Raw genomic sequence first — 18671 nt, 5'->3', positions numbered from 1 at the left:
GACCTTGTTGCAAACATAACAACACATGACTGGAAAAGTTGTGCATTCTCATGGCCTAAAATCTCCTCCAAGTCAAGAAAAGCATATATATAGGAGGTTCCCAACCTTGGAGCCTCCAGGTGTTTTAGACTTCAACTCCCAGAAATCCCAGCCAATTTACGAAATGTTAGGAACTGTGGGAGCTAAAGTCCAAAACACCTGGAGGCCCAAAGGTTGGGAACCCCTGATACACACATGTGTACATATGCATATACACACATAGTTTCTGTGTGTGTGTGTGTGCTGCTACTATCTAACCAAGCATTTAAAAAGGGAAACTGATCTTAAAGGTGAATAAATGAAACATAATATTTTCCCCTTGAAATATCTAAGGTATTTCTTGCCACAGACAACTTTTACACAAATCGAATATGCCACTAAAATGATCATCAACCATTAAAAGATGTTATCAATGCAGTCCTTAAAACAACAATAATAGTATAAAGTTTATACTGTATTTATCAACTGAGAGCATTGGGACATTCAGTTCACCGTTTCTATTCCTTTGTCATCTTTAAAGCATTTGAGAAGCATTATACTCACACACGGAAAAGACTACTTTCAGGTGGTTGAACCAAGAACAAAAATCCAAGGAATACAATACCAACTTATTTGCAGGGATTGATAACATCTTATATACTGTAATCTTTATTGCAGTGCACTGTTAACTAAAGATAAGATTTCACTAAATACAGGTTTACCCAAATGCAATTTTCTTCTAAAGTCTCAGAGATAAACATTCTTCAAAATGGTGTGCTGATGCTTTTTTTGCAGGTTATTTAAGGGATATTGAGCAGACTGCATCATTTTTAAAAATATTTTATATTTAATCCCCTTAAACATTTCCTTAACCAAGCATTCCAGTCCTCCCTTTGCCTAAGAAATGCATTTTAACAAAATGTTACATAGTAGGTGGTTACACAGTGTGCTGGCATGTTGTAGTGGTTGGAGTAGAACACTGAGGAACTTGTGTTTCAGTTCCCACTCAGATATGGAAATACATTTGGTGTCCTTGAGCACCTTACCTGCTCTCAGAAAAGGTAAGGAGAGCCCCATTCTGAACAAATTCTGCCAAGAAAATCCTGTAATAGGTTGACATTGTCATAAGTCAGAAACAAAACGGATGGCACATGACAGACATTTGGACATTTGTCTGCAATGTTCAAATCCTCAGTCAGTTACAAAGCTCACCAAGTGATCTTGCCCAGTGACCATCTCTTTTGTGGGGAGATAATAAAAACACAGCTCTGAATTTTCAAGGGAATGGCATAAAAGTTGAAGAAATAATTAATCACAGTTATTTAGCTTTCACCTTTTAAGTCGCTCTAAAAATTGAAACACTGATTTCTCTGTGAAGTTAACTCACATCTTATATTCCACTGTTTTAAAACAAAATATTACCTCTACAACTGGAACATTCTCTTTAAGTTCAGCTGTATGAGATGCAAGCAAGCCAATAACTCGGGCTGCTTTAGCACGTCTGTAATTAAATTTAAAAATTTAATGAAAACCACAAATCAGCAAGTTTAGAAACTATTGCAGAGCTCATGTTATATAAACTGGTTGACATAAAAAATTGAATTGAAAGGAATCATACACTCTAGATAACATCACTAGCATCAAATTAGCACAAAATCATTTCACTACATAATTATACTGTAAAGATTTTAAAAAATGTAATAAGTGAAATATGCAGTCTTCCCATGATGAAAGTTTTTGTGTCATTCACATGGACTGATATGAAAGACAGAAAAACAGACATCATGGGAAGACTTTATGTTTCATTCAGCACCTTGGTATTGCTATTATGTAAGTACCAGAATTGGATAGACAATTGTTAGCAAACAACTAATATGCTTTACTGTCAAAGTTTGCTACCTATAGTGTACTTTTCCCAGTGGGCTACCAGTGACTCCAGCAGGCCCTCCAATTTTGCAAATTTCACTTTTTTGGATTCAATTTGATGAATATGTGCTTTCTACCATTAACTTCCAGTAGAAAATAACTATATAAATTCCTAACGAGAGCACTTCTTTAGACATTTATAAGTCCTTATGAAAAATTCTTTTGGAAATTGACCTCAGAGTCATGCTGGCAGAACTAGAGTGCCTTGTGAGGTATTCTGTCAGCTAAATAAAAACAGTGGGTTTTTTAATCCAAGGTTTTTCCACTCCTGTGACCCTTACCCCAGCAAATATGAAGGGATGACTGTAGAAATTGTGTGTCTTAGTGAGTGTTGTACTTAATCCGTTCCTGGTTTCCTTCCTCTCAAAATGTCAAGTTAAAGTGATGTAGATATTTGATTTGGATTGGGGCCTCATTAACAGCTTGTTTATTTTAACTCATGTTGTACTGTATGTGTGTGTATGTGTTTGCCAAATGTTTTTGATATGGCGAATGGGCTAATCAATAAAACGTACTAAGTTAAAGCTATGCCTTTTTTCAAAACCAGAAGACTAGAAGATATAGATATATACATTTTTGCATCTTTAACAATAAAATAATAGAAAGGTTATGTTGAGTGAGTATTCTAGAAATATTAGATCCCCATAGAGTGCATTTCACTCAACAATACCCCTTCCATAATCTCAACAAGCCTTGCAGTATTTGAGCTGATATTGCTGACTATTCTTTCACAGTAAATCTTAGGTACCAGTTCATAGGCCCTGATATGATATTTATAAGCTTTCTCTAAATTCAGAGAAGCCACTTAAGAAGCAGACATGATCTTGCTCTTTGAGTGAAATGCAGGGATGCCAGCAATTAAGGGATACACTAACAGAATAATGTCTCTTGCTTGGGATTGGGAAGTTCTGTTTACTTACAAGAAAGCTAAACAAATATGAAAAAGCTAACAGATCCACAGAGAACTCAGTAATTAGTAGGCATATTGTCAAACAGCCTACAACTTTTCTTTATCCATGATTTAGCAACAAATAACTGAACTCTTTCTGGAGAAACCTCAACAGGCAATCCACTACAGTCGTTCTCAATCTGTGGGTCCCCTGATGTTTTGGCCTTCAACTCCTAGAAATCCTAACAGCTGGTAAACTGACTGGGATTTCTAAGAGTTGTAGGCCAAAACACCTGGGGACGCATAGGTTGAGAACCACTGCACTACAGTAACCTGGCACTGCGGAGCTGTTGTTGGGAGGATCTGACTCCTGCTTTATATAAGAGTAGACCACAAGTAAAGGCTCAAAATGCCATGTGCTCAGACTACTATATGATAATGGTTGGTTTTGCCTCAGCTGTGTATGTCCAGTAAGGTACTATACTGACCCATAATATGCACAGAGGCTCCAAAGTGTGTCCATCAGAAAGAACATGGAAAAAGCAGGATGAAGCCACGGTACTGAATCTGAATAATGATTACATGATACTTACATGTCCCAGTTTGAAGCTACTCGCAACTGTTGTAATAATGCTGGGAACTAGAATTTAAGAACACAGAAAAAGGTATTAAGTTATTCACTATGAATTGTTAGCAAATAAAAAAACTACAATTTAGTGTTATTGTTTTATTTTCAATGGTCCAAGGCACTGAAGAAAATAAAAGATTGATATCCATTGTGAATGGTCATTCTAGTGAGGCTGAAGGAGCAATCCAGTATACATGGGTTAACTACCATATTTCATCCCATAATAGCTGACAGTGCATGATAGCTGCAGTCCCATTTTTGAGTGCCAAAATTGGTATTTTAGTAATCCTTGCATATGTTATATCCTTGATTTAGAAAGCCTCCCCGTTGTAAACAGTCTAGCATTCCCTTTCACATGTCTTGCTACCGTGAACTGCCTGCCCTAAACATTTTATCCACTTGCTCTCCCTCTTTCACCCCATCCGTAAAGAGTGGCATCTGTTGTCATAACCAACATCTCCTGAGGAATGAAAAAGATTGAATTGTCTTCCAGGCATCACTACAAATCTGACCAAATGGTGTGTGGTATGATCAGTAACAATTTTTTTTATTATTGCCAATTGACATGGTCTGAAGAAAATTTTCAGAGTTCTCATATGGAACCACACACATCAGCTGGACTGAAGTAGCTGTATTGTTGACATCAAAACACCTAACACTCTTTTCAAGTGCATCACATCTGCTGGTCTTAACTGAACTAGATCTGATTATCAATTTTTATCTTAATTTTCCTCTTCTGAGAGTAAGACACAATCTTTTATGGTATAATTCTTGGAAGGGTACTGAACAGAGAGTGTTCAGACTTGTTCCTCATGCTATCTACATGCAACCACTTGGAGAGGTTTTCTGGAGTTCTGGGGTCAGGTGTCACATCAGTATGTTGATATCTAGCTCTCTCTTCTTTCCATTTAATTCCAAGGAAGCTGTTTTTGTGCTAAACTATTGTCCCGCGGCTGTAATGGACTGGATGAAGAGAAACAAACTGAAGTTTTATCCAGACATGACAGAGGTGCTTCTGGTCAATCACGTTAGATCAGTGTGGTGCACAAGCAAATGACCAACCTCAACAGTGGTACCTAGTCTTAGTCAGTTGTATATCTGTATAGTTAATATGAGAGGGAATTGTTTTATTTTATAATAGCACCCTTTCCAAGAATGAAGACTTTCCAAGAATGAAGACAGTACCTCCAAGCCTCATTCCAGAGAGGTGACTCAGAAGGATATCATCATCAATAGTATCAACAGCATAGCTCATCCATCAGAATGGAATGGATCTAGAGATGCTCCTTTTGTGACAAAGAACTTCTAAATGAAATGTTAGATTATGGTGACAGCACAACTAAACTGTATTGTGCCTGCCTTCCCCTCTCCTTCAGATGCTGCTGTAATTGAGAAAAGCCAGAAAATGAAGGTCATCAAAAGACCTTGTAAATGTCTTTTGGCACTGGCAAGAGGTGGGAGGATCCCACAATTCCCTAGGATGCCACTATGTTTATTAGAAAGTTCCAATGTGCTTGACAGGACTTAATTAAAACTCAGTGTCCACAGAACTGCAGCCTTGGTTTCTCAAAATACAAGAGGTAGCTGACTTTTCCACATTCCTGGTATTATCTACCTTTATGGTTTTGACAAACTGTACAACTCACCAGCTGTGTGCTAATTAATCTGGTTGCTACTTCTTTATTGCCAGCAACAGTGCAGAAATAGCAAAGTAAATTCAGTTTAACTCTGGCCGCTCCTGTAGTCTTTTCTTGGGAATCAATCAGCTGATGCACTTGTTGTAAGAAGTCATTCCATTCTTCTTCTTTTTGCATCAATAGTTTCTCAGCTACACAGAAAAATAAAGCAAGAATAGTTGCATGAAAATACTCTATTGTTGTATTTTAGATTGTGATACTGAAATATGTTTGTTAATTAAGGTGTATCAAAAGCTTCTTATCAGGCAATATGTATTTAAATAATTGTAAAACAACACACTGTTTCAGTGAATAGAGTAGGAATTAAAATATGATATCCATTGGTTTATCCTCAATTCAATGTTAAATACTACATTCAGATCTATGAGACCCAAACAAAATTGTTAGTTCCAGCTAGAGAAGTTTCATGGATTCAGCTGAAACCAGGTAAGTCAACAAATTATCTTAATTCTACTGATTCGGTGTGTTTACTCTAGTTGCTACTCCTGGAAATTACAGTCCAACAACATCTGGATGTGTGCACAAATCCAATCCCTGGCCTATATATGTAGTTTTAATATATAAACAAAAACAGAACAGAGGCAGTTATGTATATAATCCAATCACCTGTTAGAAAATATAAACCCCAGAATCAGCTAAAACTAAAATTATTAAGAAAAGGTAATTTGTATAAGAATCTCAATTACAGTTTTCAGCAACTACTGAATATAATTGTACATTATAGTTTATAAGATCAGGTACAAAATCTGCACTTATGTGCATCATCCTACTCAGAGAAACCAATGGGAAATTTTGGATTGGCTAAATCGAAAACTTCATTACATAATTTGCTATCATAGTTGTCAATCCTAGTTTCAAGGAAGCACACCAAAACAAATCTTGCTCAGAAAATTATGCATTACATGGAGCACATAGAGCAAAGGGGTTTTTATAAACATATCTCAAGCTGCATCCTTCAAAATTAGTCTAGAAAACAACATCTAAGTCAGTGGTTCTCAACCTGGGGTCCCCAGGTGTTTTGGCCTACAACTCCCAGAAATCCCAGCCAGTTTATGAAATGTTAGGATTTCTGGGAGTTGAAGGCCAAAACATCAGGTTGAGAACCACTGATCTAAGTGCACAGTTAATAGCCGCAATTAATTTGCAAAAAAAAAAAAAATACCTGAATGTGCTGGTATATGCAAATTTTTCATGTCAAATCTCATCGCTACTTGCTTCACTATCTGAGAGGAAAAAAGAATGGATTGAACTGAGGAAACTATATCACAGACCAAGGTAAAACTGCATAGCCAATATTTATTTTTATTTTATTTTATTTAAGATATTTTTATACTGCCTTTCTCCGCAAGTGGATTCAAGGGGCTTACAACATATAAACCATACAATACAGAAGTTAAAACATAGTTAAAATCAAATACTCAATATAACCAATTACCACCTCCCAATATATCAACCAACAGCCATTATGGAACAAAATACTTTCTACCATAATCATCCAATGATATGTGAATTTATAAAATTAACTCAAACTACAAAACTGGTATAAAATCTTTGAATAAGACTGAAAAGCAAACATGGGCTGACTTGGAAGTATAACAAACTCCACATTCTCCAAACCCCAAGAATTCCACCCTCCTAAATGTTAGGCTCATTATACTACAGAACTAAAGTAGCTAAATAAATTTAGGTATCTCCTAGCTATTTTGATTTTTTAAAAACAAAGCTGCATGTAAGTGGCAACACAAATACTTGCACTAGCATTCTTTTTTAAAAGGTACTTAAATCTTTAAATTTTAACAGTTTTGTATAATATACTTGCAGCTGCTAAATATTACTGAAGACCATCCATCGATGTTTATATACAACCCAAGATCCAAATACACACTTTTAGGTGAGTTAAACAGTATTTTTGCAGGTTTCTCTACTATGCCATATTATAGCATAATTTTAGATTTTTCCCCAGTTCCTGGAGTAATTTTATATGTAAGATGGGGAGTTGCTCTTTGAGACACTCAAAGTCAAAGTTATCTTAAGTATGAAAAGTTCTTCTTTATATCTTAATAACATGAGCATACTTTTAATAATGTAATCTTAATGACAAAAGATTGAAACTTCAATTGTCAACCATAGCAGAGCACTTGATGAACCAACCTGGACATAGCATTTTATAAGAGAACACAGAAATTCTGGACCACTCTAACAACTACCATGTCAGACTACACAGAGAAGCCATTGAAATCCACAGGCCTGTGGACAATTTTAATAAAAAGAAGGAAACTCTGAAAATGAACAAAATCTGCCTTCCATTATTAAAAAAAACTCTAAAATCAGGACAGAAAATAAAGAACAACATTCAGAAAACAGCAGAATTCCAGACAGGAAACAATCAGGGCTAGCTAATCACCTCCCAACAAAGGATTCCACAGGCAGCAAGCAGCCAGGCTTTGAAGTTGCAAGGTTATTAAAAGCTAGTCAAGGTGGCCAATTGCAACATTCACACCTGCTTCAGACAGACAAGAGTTCTTTCTCCCATCATGAGCATTCCACAAATATATAAACTTCACTTGCCTAGTTTTCAACAGTCCTCACAACCTCTGAGGATGCCTGCCATGGATGTGGGCAAAACGTCAGGAGAGAATGCTTCTGGAACATGGCCATACAGCCCGGAAAACTCACAGCAACCCAAAGTACAAATTACTTCAACTTCTTGTTATCATTTGTATGACACTTATGTATTCCAGCACTTGAATTCAAACTGCAAGTACATCACTGTCCCTGACTATTCTGCCTCATCGTTCTAATGTGAAATTAATATGAATATGTTTCACAAATAAAAAGGAATGCATGAGATTTAGCTTGATGTCTCAAGACATTCAGTGGATTCCATGGCGTATGTATAGCAACCTTGAAAACATCAACATACCCAGAAGCTATGACATATACTAGTAAAATAATCCAATCTTGTAGTACAACACTAGAGCCCTCAGTGGCACAGTGGGTTAAACCCTTGTGCCGGCAGGACTGAAGACCAACAGGTCACAGATTCAAATCCGGGGAGAGCAGGTTGAGATTCCTCTGTTAGCTGCAGCATCCCATGCGGGGACAAGAGAAAAGTCTCCCACAAGGATGGTAAAAACATCAAACATATGGGTGTCCCCTGGACAACGCCCTTGCAGACAGCCAATTCTCTCACACCAGAAACAACCTGCAGTTTCTCAAGTCGCTCCTGACACGGAAAAAAAGTATAATACTTTTATACAAAGCTACCCAAAAAACCACCCAGATATGGACACTAGGTGGAAGTGTAGGAATAAAAGATGCATCAATGTAACGCAAAACCTACTGCACTATTTTGAACATATTTGGAAAGGTATCAAGAATGTTCTGCAATACCTTTGGATTGTCAATAATTGGAGACACAATAAGATCAGACTCTGTGTAGATAAGCTCTTTCACTTTGGATTCCATATCCTGTGGACTGTAGGGTCTGTTTTTATCCTAGAATATAAGCAAAAATTACAACAAACATTTTCCTCCATACATACTCAAGTATACGCCGACACAAATATAAGCCAAGGCATTTAATTTTACCACAAAAAGCTGAGAAAACTTATTGACTCGAGTATAAGATGAGGTAGGAAATGCAGCAGCTAAGGGTAAATTTCAAGAATAAAAATAAAAATAGATACCAATAACATTACATTGATTGAGGCATCAGTAGGGTAAATGTTTTGAATATTTAATATTTTGAAAGTAAAAACTGTAATTTAAGATAAGAATGTCCAACTCTGATTACCTATATACTTGAGTATAAGACAACCCAAACATAAGCCAATCTGAATTTAAGCTGACTGTCTCTAAAATACCCTTCCTATTTGCAGTAGTTCAAGATTAGGAAACCCCTACTTTATATAAGAGTAGATCACAGGCTGTACTTTTGTTTTGTGGCTTTTAGCTGCCTGTGTCGATTTCCTATTTAGCTTCTGCATATTTTAGTCCACTAAACTTAGTCTTACCAAAAGTTCCCAACTGCATTTTTCAGTCAAATATAAGGACATCTTTATCCTCATTCTTTTCACTCTATTTTGGTTTGGTCATTTTTCCTATCTAGAACTGACAGCTCAATTCTTTACTTGTTTTAATACAATAGCTACACAAAAACATATCCAGACTCTTTCTTCGTTTTGCCTGCACTCACCTTTACAGAAGAACATGGAAAAGTTCTCTGTAATGAATTAGAAGACATAATGGCAGTGGTACAGCTTATTTCTACTGTGTTGCTAGTCCTAGGTGTAGGACGGGAACTAAAAAATAGATAAATAAAACAGATATTTCAAAGTAAATACAGATATTTTTCCTGTAATTTGAACTCTCCACACAATTATCATTCACAAAATAAATCCACTGAGGCTGGATTTCCTTGGGATTTGGGCTCTCTAGTTTTGTTGACTCTTAAATATTTCTCTATCACTAGGGTTCTCATGGTGAAGCGGGTTAACATGCTGACCAAAAGGTTGGCGGTTTGAATCAGGGAAGCAGGGTGAGTTCCAGCTTCTGCCAGACTAGCAGTTTGAAAACATGTAAATGTGAGTAGATCAATAGGTACCACTCTGGTGGGAAAGTAACAGCGCTCTATGCAGTCATGCCGGCTGCATGACCTTAGAGGCGTCTATGGACAATGCTGGCTCTTCAGCTTTGAAATGGAGATGAGCACCAACCCCCCAGAGTCGGACACAACTAAACTTGTCAAGGAGAAGCTTTTACTTTTATCTTAGGGTTCTGGAATTCTGATTCTCTGAAATAGCCATTCACACAGAATATTCACTCTTACACTTCTAAGAATTTCAGTATTCTAATATGTGATACGTTTGATATAAATATAGTCTGCAGATTCCACAAGGAAGTTGGTTCTTTGAAAGTTTTTAAGACTTCCATGTCTACTTCTCACTCTCACCAAAGATTTACAAAATAAATCTTTTCTACTTCAGAAAATTGAGTTCCACAAATGTCTTCAAAGTGTTTCAAACGTCTGTACTCATACCTCAGAAGGAAAATAGATTCATTTGATTCACCATCAACAGCACTTTTAGGGCGTAATTCCTCCGGCTTTTCTGTCAAATAAAATATACCTCATTTACCAATCTGAAGTTTAAGAATGTAATATTCCAAATATTAATTTTATTCAGTTTCATGTAAGAGTAATTTGTAAGATGAAACTGTAACCTCACCCAGCTTGAAAGATCTGTTCAACTGTTTGTTTGATGTTCTTAGATTAAGAGCATCTGGCGTTTTTTTACTCTCCAACTGATCCTCAGACTTTCCACATACAAACAACCCAGCATCTCCACTGTTGTTCAAACTAAAGAAAAACAAATTCACTTTGAAGTTAATGCAGCTTTCATTGTATTCTATTTTGGTCAAAACTTTGAACCGACCATGATTGGAAAAATAACTTTAAAGATCAATTAATAGGGTTGTTTATGGCAAAAAATAATAAAGAGATCTGTCTACATATCAAACAGAAATTATAGAGTTATGCTTTATAAGCTAAGAACTATTTAATACTGAAATAATTTGGGGAAACTAACTTCAGGACACTTCCTAGAAAACAATTTGCTAACTAAAGAACAATAATAAAAAAATATTATTTTTTGCAATTGGTAAAAATGTAATATTGTGGAGATGCTTAATGTTACAGTGATGCACAAGAAGGTTGGCCCCAGGCTACATTAGTTGGTTTACTCCCAATGATTTTAAGTAGAATAAACTACATAATGGGAAATTGTGGAATCATTGCAAGGGATACAGTTCAATAGAATGCTGCCTAACATAAAATCCAAAATAGCTTAATGGTTCTTGAGGCAGTTTCTCCTGCTCCTCTAAACTAATGCCACAAGGAAAACTGAAGCCCAAGGTGAAGATGAATAACATTAGTTTCTAACAGAAGCAAAATAAGGTGTTTCACCACAATGCATGTGATGAATTTGGCTCTGGCTTATGAAAGATTATGCTATATTACATTTGTTATACAGTGCTGTTCAAAATCTAAAACGAAATGTGACCAATATACCTGGAGTTGGTGTCTTTGCCTGTGATCAATTCTTTGGAAATCTGAACAAAAGCATGTTGCCAGAAAGGATGCTGCAACAGTTCTATCCAGTTCAATCTTTAAACATAGCAAAATGAGAAAAAGTATAGGAGTGATGTATAAATACCACAAACTACTAGTCATTTGAAAAAAAAAATACAAATTGCTACACCATCAAATCATCAGTTTACCTCTTCTGGGGATCCTTTTGAAGCAAAGAGACAAGCAAGTTAAGGAAGTCAGAAGATGGTTTTGGAACTGCAGACCCTGTAAGACAACCACATCACATATGGTTAGGAATAAATGTGATTCCAATAAATAGCATAGACCAGTGGTTCTCAACCTGTGGGTCCCCAGGTGTTTTGGCCTACAACTCCCAGAAATCCCAGCCAGTCTACCAGCTGTTAGGATTTCTGGGAGTTGAAGGCCAAAAACATTTGGGGACCCCAGGTTGAGAACCAATGGCATAGACTAAAACAAATGGCACACTATCAAACTGCATTATCTCTTAAAGCAGTAATGCATAGATTAAAGGTAACTGTGTTGACAGTTGTAGGAAAGCAACTACAGGTAGTCCCCAAGTTATGAACAAGATGGATTCTGTAGGTTTGTTCTTAAGTTGAATTTGCTGATAAGTTGGAACAGGTCCATTTTAAGTGTAACTCTAGATATATATAAGCTTTGGATTGCATATGGAAGGGCTAACAATTCTGTGCTGTTTGTTTTGCTGTCTGTGCTCCTATTCAGAAATTTTCACCTCACTTTCTGTCCCTGTGATAATTGGATTTTGAAAATATTGGCTTGTTATGGAAACAGAAATGGTGATACAACTTCAAATGAGACACCTTCTCCCCATGATCACTCTTTCAGGAATGAATTTCTCTTCCGAGAGGTAGATTTCTCTCACTTCCTAATGTCTCACCCCCATTCTTAATTATGAGTCATTTGTAAGTCAGATGTCTGTAAACAGAAACTGCGTGTATGGAAATCTCTTCTGGTATTTTCTTTCTTCCATGCATTATGAGAGAGAACTCCAAGAAACCTTGTTATTGAGATGGAAGCAAGTTTATGTTCTATCATTCTGATACAGCTATCAGATTCATTAATAAGCAGAGAGCAAACACGATGTAGAGATGCACAGCTGACCTTCAATGGTAAGTGAGAAGAGCCATATACTGTATATACTCGAGTATAAGCCTAGTTTTTCAGCCCCTTTTTTAGGCTGAAAAAGCTCCCCTCGGCTTATACTTGAACCAAGGTTATTTATTATTTTACTCTGTTATTAGTATTACTTTTATTATATTTATGTTATTACTCAATAATATTATTGATATTATTACATTTACATTATTTTACTCTATTACATTTATTACTTTACTCTATTTATTACTGTTAATAAATTTATTATTTTGCTCTCTTTATTATTATTGGAAGGATACATAATTAAGCACGTTTACATTGAAGGAGGCTAGAATAATGGTTTCATCAGAGCTGGACAGTCTTACATTACAGCTAAATGTAAATCAAAAACATTTAACCTACTGGTACCCCAATTAATGTAATTTTATTGGTATCTAGTTTTATTTTCAAAATTGACCAGTAGCTGCTGCATTTCCCACCCTCGGCTTATATTTGAGTCAATACATTTTCCCAGTTTTTGTGGAAAAATTAGGTGCCTCGGCTTATATTCGGGTCGGCTTATACAGTATATACAGTATATTGTTCTTCCAATTCATATTTTTTAAAGATTATTTTTAACAAGCCATAACTGAACTGCTCATCCTTTAAAACATACCTTGCTGTATAGATGGAAAGGGATCTTCATTTAAAATCTGTTCTGTTAATTCGGTATCGCTTTCAGAGAAAAAAGGTGGTCTTCCTATAAATGTAATGTACAGTTGGGGAGAAATTCAGCAACACTCGAGTAAACTCCAAAACAGTAATTTTTTAAAAGTGTGCTTACTACAACATTTGCAATATGCTTATTTAAAAGATAATTTTCAGGATTTCTAGCATAAAATAAACTTCTTACATTATTTATTTTTCTTACAATGAAATAATACTAGTTATCATGATACCTGAAAACATTTCATATAGTAAACAGCCCAACGACCACAGATCACTAGCTGTTGAGAAGTCATTTCCCTTTATCACTTCGGGTGCAACATATTTAAGTGAACCTGCAAAAGAAAATCAAGCAGTCTGATTTGTTCTGAGCTCGAATACACTTTTCTGTATAAGTTATTAACGATTTCAGCTAAACCAAATTTCTTGCTCAGTCCTAAACCAGTTCCCACCACTGGAACATCTAGAAATGCAGCCATGCAGCACAGAACTGCAAATCCATTCAAGAGAAGAAAGAAGATGCAGAGATATTTAGAAAACATTCAGAGGAGATAATGATTATGTAGTTCTCTGGGATGTTGTTAAAATATATCTGTCAATGTTCTTCATCCTTTATTCATTTATTTATTTAAAACTTTTATATCCCAATTTTCTCTACCTCCGCAGAGGAATTCAGACCGGCTGGAAAATTGTAATCAAACAATACTTGGAGGGCCACATAATTCCCACTCTGACCTATATCAACCACTTTATGTGCATTAAGTCACCCAAAGGAGAAAGCATAGCATGGGGGACCAAAGGGAGACTGTGAGAGCAGGACTCGGAGGTGGACCAGGCCAGAGAAACAGCTAGGTGTCATGGAAGCAAAAAGTACAAATGCGCCAATTGTGAAAACAGCCAACAGTTTGCCATATAGTAGGTAAAGCAACCAAATTTTGGGTTAAAACCATTCTTTTTCTCTCACCTCCTCTCTTCCCAGTTCTATGTAGGAAATTGAGATGAATGAGATGAAAGAGTTCAAGGATCCAAAAAATGTGCAGCCTAACTTTTGAGGTATCTGGAAACAGATTTTCAGACTTTGTTTTCACAATTACTGCAGCAAGCACACATGCATTTGCAGGTTGTTTTTTGTTGTTGTTTTTTTGTCGTGTCAGGAGCGACCTGAGAAACTGCAAGTCGCTTCTGGTGTGAGAGAATTGGCCGTCTGCAAGGACGTTGCCCAGGGGATGCCCAGATGATTTTTTGATGTTTTTATCATCCTTGTGGGAGGCTTCTCTCATGTCCTCGCATGAGGAGCTGGAGCTGATAGAAGGAGCTCATCTGCCTCTCCCCGGATTCGAAAATGCGACCTATCGGTCTTCAGTCCTGCCAGCACAGGAGTTTAACCCACTGTGCCACTGGGCGCTCCCCGGTGATACAGAAGTATCTTCAATAAATATATAAATAAATAAATAAAATCATTTACAATATTTGGGAGAGGAAGAGATTCCTGCAGGTCACACAAATTTATTGGGCAGATAAAATTCAGTTGGAAGATGGGACTGAGAAAACGAATGAAGCTCTTTTCCCATTTTTTGCTTGCTATAATGTAACCGGAGGATCTAAATACAAAAGCAAGCACTATTTTAACTAAGGCTATAAATCAAAATGTAAACATCAAACAAATCTTTTCTGACAAAGCAAAACAAATTAAATAAAACTTAATTGTTGATCTCGTCACACAAAGCAATTGTGACATACTTTGTATAAACTGATTACACACATCAAGAAGTATCTATTAAGCTAAAGATTTCCCCTGACCTTATTTTGCGTCTGACTCTGGGGGGTGGTGCTTATCTCCATCTCTAAGCCGGAGCTGGCGTTGTCTGTAGACACCTCCAAGGTCATGTGGCCAACACGACTACATGGAGTGCCGTTACCTTCCCGTAGAAGTGGTACCTATTGATCTACACATATTTGCATGTTTTCAAACTGCTTGGTTTCAGAAGCTGGGCCTAACAGCAGGAACTCATCCCACTCCCCAGATTCAAACCGCCAACCTTTCAGTCAGCAAATTCAGCAGCTCAGTGGTTTAACCCGCTGCAATACCAGGGGGCAGCTAATCATTTCCAATAATTGTAAAAGGGGGGGGGGCACTTTTCATTGTTTGAATTATATAAGGGCTAGCCCTTAGAGTAAACAAAGTGATAATTTTCAATCAACATCCATCCTATAGAGTCAGCCCATTCATTTGCTCTCCCAAGGTGTAGGAGGAGGAGGGAAGACATACGGTTTCCCATTAGTGACTCAAGGGAAATGCATGCTTTGAGCTGGAATTCACATGACTCCATTCAAAATGAAGTCCTCAGGAGCATACAACATTCATGATCCACCTTCCTTTATTTCTTCCGGGTGATAATTCCATTATTTGACCTATGCTGCAGCCCCGTGTACCAAGAAAGCAAGAATGTATAAAAAGAAGAAGAGAGAACAGGGAGGAAAAAGGAGAAAGCTTGAAGATTCAGATGAAGACAACTGCATTGTTTCCACTGCTTTATCAATTTTGTTTAAATATGTAGTGATTTAAAAAACAGCTAAAATGAAGTCAGCTGGCTCTCCACTTTTACACAATCACATAGTGTAGGAGGATCGAGCAAGGACTGGAGATAAAGCCAGGGCAGAAAGCAGCTTCCATTAGCTGATGACGCTTCCAACAGGAGCAATGCCATTGCACAGATAATGCTTCATGGTATACTCTTGGTTTGGTTTCATTTTTATATCAATATAGTAGTGTCACTTTCAATGATATAATCATTGAACTCTCCTCCTTCTGTCTCCACCACCAACCATTTCATGGTTTACACAGTTTTATAATTATATTACTGCATCAGCTGTTAGCTCGATATAATTGCAAGTACCTCTAAGTCTGCTTTTCAATATTTCTCCTCTGCTTTCACCACTATTGCCTCCCTGTTCCTCTGCTCCAATTAAAGCAAAAAATTCTTCCAAGTTTTCACCTTCTGCTTTAGCCAAGCAAAAGTTACTGAATTTCAAAGTGCCAGGCCCTTCCAGAAGAATCTGTAATAAGCAGCAGTTAGAAATGTCATTGCTTTAAAAAAAATCGTTGTTACCTATTTCCAGAAATCATGTATCACCATAAAATACATTCCCTCTTACCTTTCCTGGTGTAAGATCACAAAAGAGAATTCCAAGTTCATGAATATAATGAAGTCCAGCAACTAAATCAGTACCGAATTCTCTTATAACGTCTTCAGGTAAGTGTTTGTCTTGAGTAATTAGCAGTTCGAGTGATCCACCTATTTATAAACAATCAGTAATGATTTGTAAAAAGAATTACAACTAATAAGTATAATGTTACATTTGTCTTGATGTATCTTTCCCTTTCTGTGAAGATGTTGCCCTGACAAAGCAGATCCCACAATAGTAACCTACAGACTATTCACAAGTAAGGGTTTGAGGAAAAAGGAAACATGAGAACGTTCTCAGTAACTTCTCATAAACCACCTTCCTAGAAATGATGGAGGGTCCCAATCTTGATGCCCTTCTGGCAGCAAGCAAGGACTCGTGTTTTAAAAAAAAGGATTTGAACAGTTTGCTATTCATAAAGTGCTATTTAAAACATTTTTATATTTTAAAATAATTTTTAAAATACTTTATTTTAATAACATTTTATAATTTTTGTATGTTTTTATCACTTTGATATTTTTATAATTTTGTAAGCTGTCTAGAGTACATGCCTGAGAAGAAAAGCAGTACAAATATAAACAAATAGACAATATGCTTGCATTTACCAAGACTTGATTCATTGCAATTACTCTAATTAAGGCGCAAACCTAGGTAAAATGACTTATTAGTTCGGGTCACTGTTGTAAATGTAGAGAACAGGTTTGTGAAGATACAAAGGAGAAGAACTAAAAGCATGTACATCTATTTAGAATACTTTAAAACGTTTACAATATTTATATTTTCTCAATTAAGAGCCTTGCAACATTTTTTCCCTAAATTTCTAGGGAACTGGAGACACATTACTGTTCATGTTTGTTCTACATAAGTTAGAATTCTACTTTGCACCAAATTTATGGTCTCAATAGAAATTGGAAATTCATAACATAAAAGAAAATTACATGAAAAATTCAACAATTAGAATACTGTATTACTAAAAGCAGATTTCCAAAGAAGATTTAGTCTAGTTTCTCCCAAACAATGACATTTCCTTCCCTCACTTCACTATTCTATGACAAACATATTTTGATACTGAACTTAAAAACAGCTTGTAACATTGTTCTGTTACAAGCTGTTTTTAAGTTCAGTATCAAAATATGTTTGTCATAGAATAGTGAAGTGAGGGAAGGAAATGTCATTGTTTGGGAGAAACTAGACTAAATCTTCTTTGGAAATCTGCTTTTAGTAATACAGTATTCTAATTGTTGAATTAAAGAAGAGAGAGGACTTCTCACATATTTATTTTTGCTATAATTTGAAGTCTTTGATGATCCATTATGCAAACCAGGGGTGAAAATAATATGGTCATCCAAATATTGTGGACTGTAATGCCCAGCATTCCTCATTGCTGGTTCCTCATTGCTGGTTATGTTAACTAGCAATGTTAACTAGCATAACCAGCATTGCTGGTTATGTTAACTAACTAGTGGGTGTACTAGTTCAGCAACATCTGAAACCAAATCTTGTTCTAAACAAAGCACCAAATCTGGCATCTAATGACACCAAAATGAAGACTTGAGTAAAGTTTTGAACCCTAACCAATCATTATTTCAGGCACCTCCCTGAATTGTTACTTCAAAGAACAGTTATTTCAAAGGCTATACTAAGGAATAGTCACTCAATATTTGGCTAGAAAGCTTCTTACCTGTACATAATTCCACTACAAGCCAGAGATGGTTGCTTGTTTCATACCATTCGTGAAATGTTACTATGTTCTTGTGCCTAATTTCATGAGTAAGGCGCACCTGTAACAGATTATTCATACATATGGGATAGTTTGAGCTCAATCAGAAATTGGAAAAACAATTGCTCTGCAGGAATAAGGGCTGGGCACAGATTTAGTCATGTTTGGAATATACTCACAATAGATTATGTGTAATGTAGGCCCAAATGAATTCAACCGGCATACTTTTAATTAAGAATTGTATTCAACCCCATTAATTCAGGAGAAGTCTGGGCCAAAACATAGAGAAACCCTTCTCACACACTAATAAAAAATTGGAACAGCATTAATATGGGGTTTAATCTATTTTAAAGGCTGTATCTCCAGCCCTCTTTACCATCGCCTCAAACCCAATGCTGCAAAGACAAACAAAAAACCTCTAGCTAGACAGAAGGCCAGAAAAATTGGCTGATCTTCCAAAAAGAGTTGGCAACAAGGAATTTTGTCAGAGGCTTTGTTTACTGAACTGCATGAGAAGGGACCATTAAAAGTTCAAAAAAGACAAAACTCATCTGCAGAAAACATAAAAGATAGTAACTGTTTATACATATTCAGACTGATAGACAGAAAACACAGCAAACACAATGAGAGAACAGCTTAAAAATAATATTTCAGAAGTGATAGAATAACAAAAC

General features: G+C 36.3%; 1 protein-coding gene across 1 annotated transcript in view; it reads right to left on the bottom strand.

The window, feature by feature from the left end:
- The window catches only part of ULK4 (unc-51 like kinase 4), a 200916-nt gene that overhangs the window by 178388 nt on the left and 3857 nt on the right, over positions 1 to 18671 (bottom strand). Inside the window, exons 3-17 of the mRNA XM_060781768.2 lie at positions 17959 to 18058; positions 16248 to 16387; positions 15989 to 16148; positions 13325 to 13426; positions 13042 to 13125; positions 11438 to 11513; positions 11229 to 11324; positions 10387 to 10517; positions 10200 to 10269; positions 9357 to 9462; positions 8552 to 8656; positions 6321 to 6381; positions 5108 to 5289; positions 3427 to 3473; positions 1441 to 1519 (exon numbers count right to left, since the gene is read on the bottom strand). Coding sequence (XP_060637751.2) covers positions 1441 to 1519; positions 3427 to 3473; positions 5108 to 5289; positions 6321 to 6381; positions 8552 to 8656; positions 9357 to 9462; positions 10200 to 10269; positions 10387 to 10517; positions 11229 to 11324; positions 11438 to 11513; positions 13042 to 13125; positions 13325 to 13426; positions 15989 to 16148; positions 16248 to 16387; positions 17959 to 18058 — 1539 coding nt within the window. The remainder of the gene's footprint in view (positions 1 to 1440; positions 1520 to 3426; positions 3474 to 5107; positions 5290 to 6320; positions 6382 to 8551; positions 8657 to 9356; positions 9463 to 10199; positions 10270 to 10386; positions 10518 to 11228; positions 11325 to 11437; positions 11514 to 13041; positions 13126 to 13324; positions 13427 to 15988; positions 16149 to 16247; positions 16388 to 17958; positions 18059 to 18671) is intronic.

The sequence above is a fragment of the Anolis sagrei genome, chromosome 6 (assembly GCF_037176765.1).
Source record: "Anolis sagrei isolate rAnoSag1 chromosome 6, rAnoSag1.mat, whole genome shotgun sequence".
Taxonomy (NCBI): Eukaryota; Metazoa; Chordata; class Lepidosauria; order Squamata; family Dactyloidae; genus Anolis; species Anolis sagrei.
Note: the sequence above shows the minus strand (reverse complement) of the source record. Positions and strands in the feature narration are given on the sequence as shown.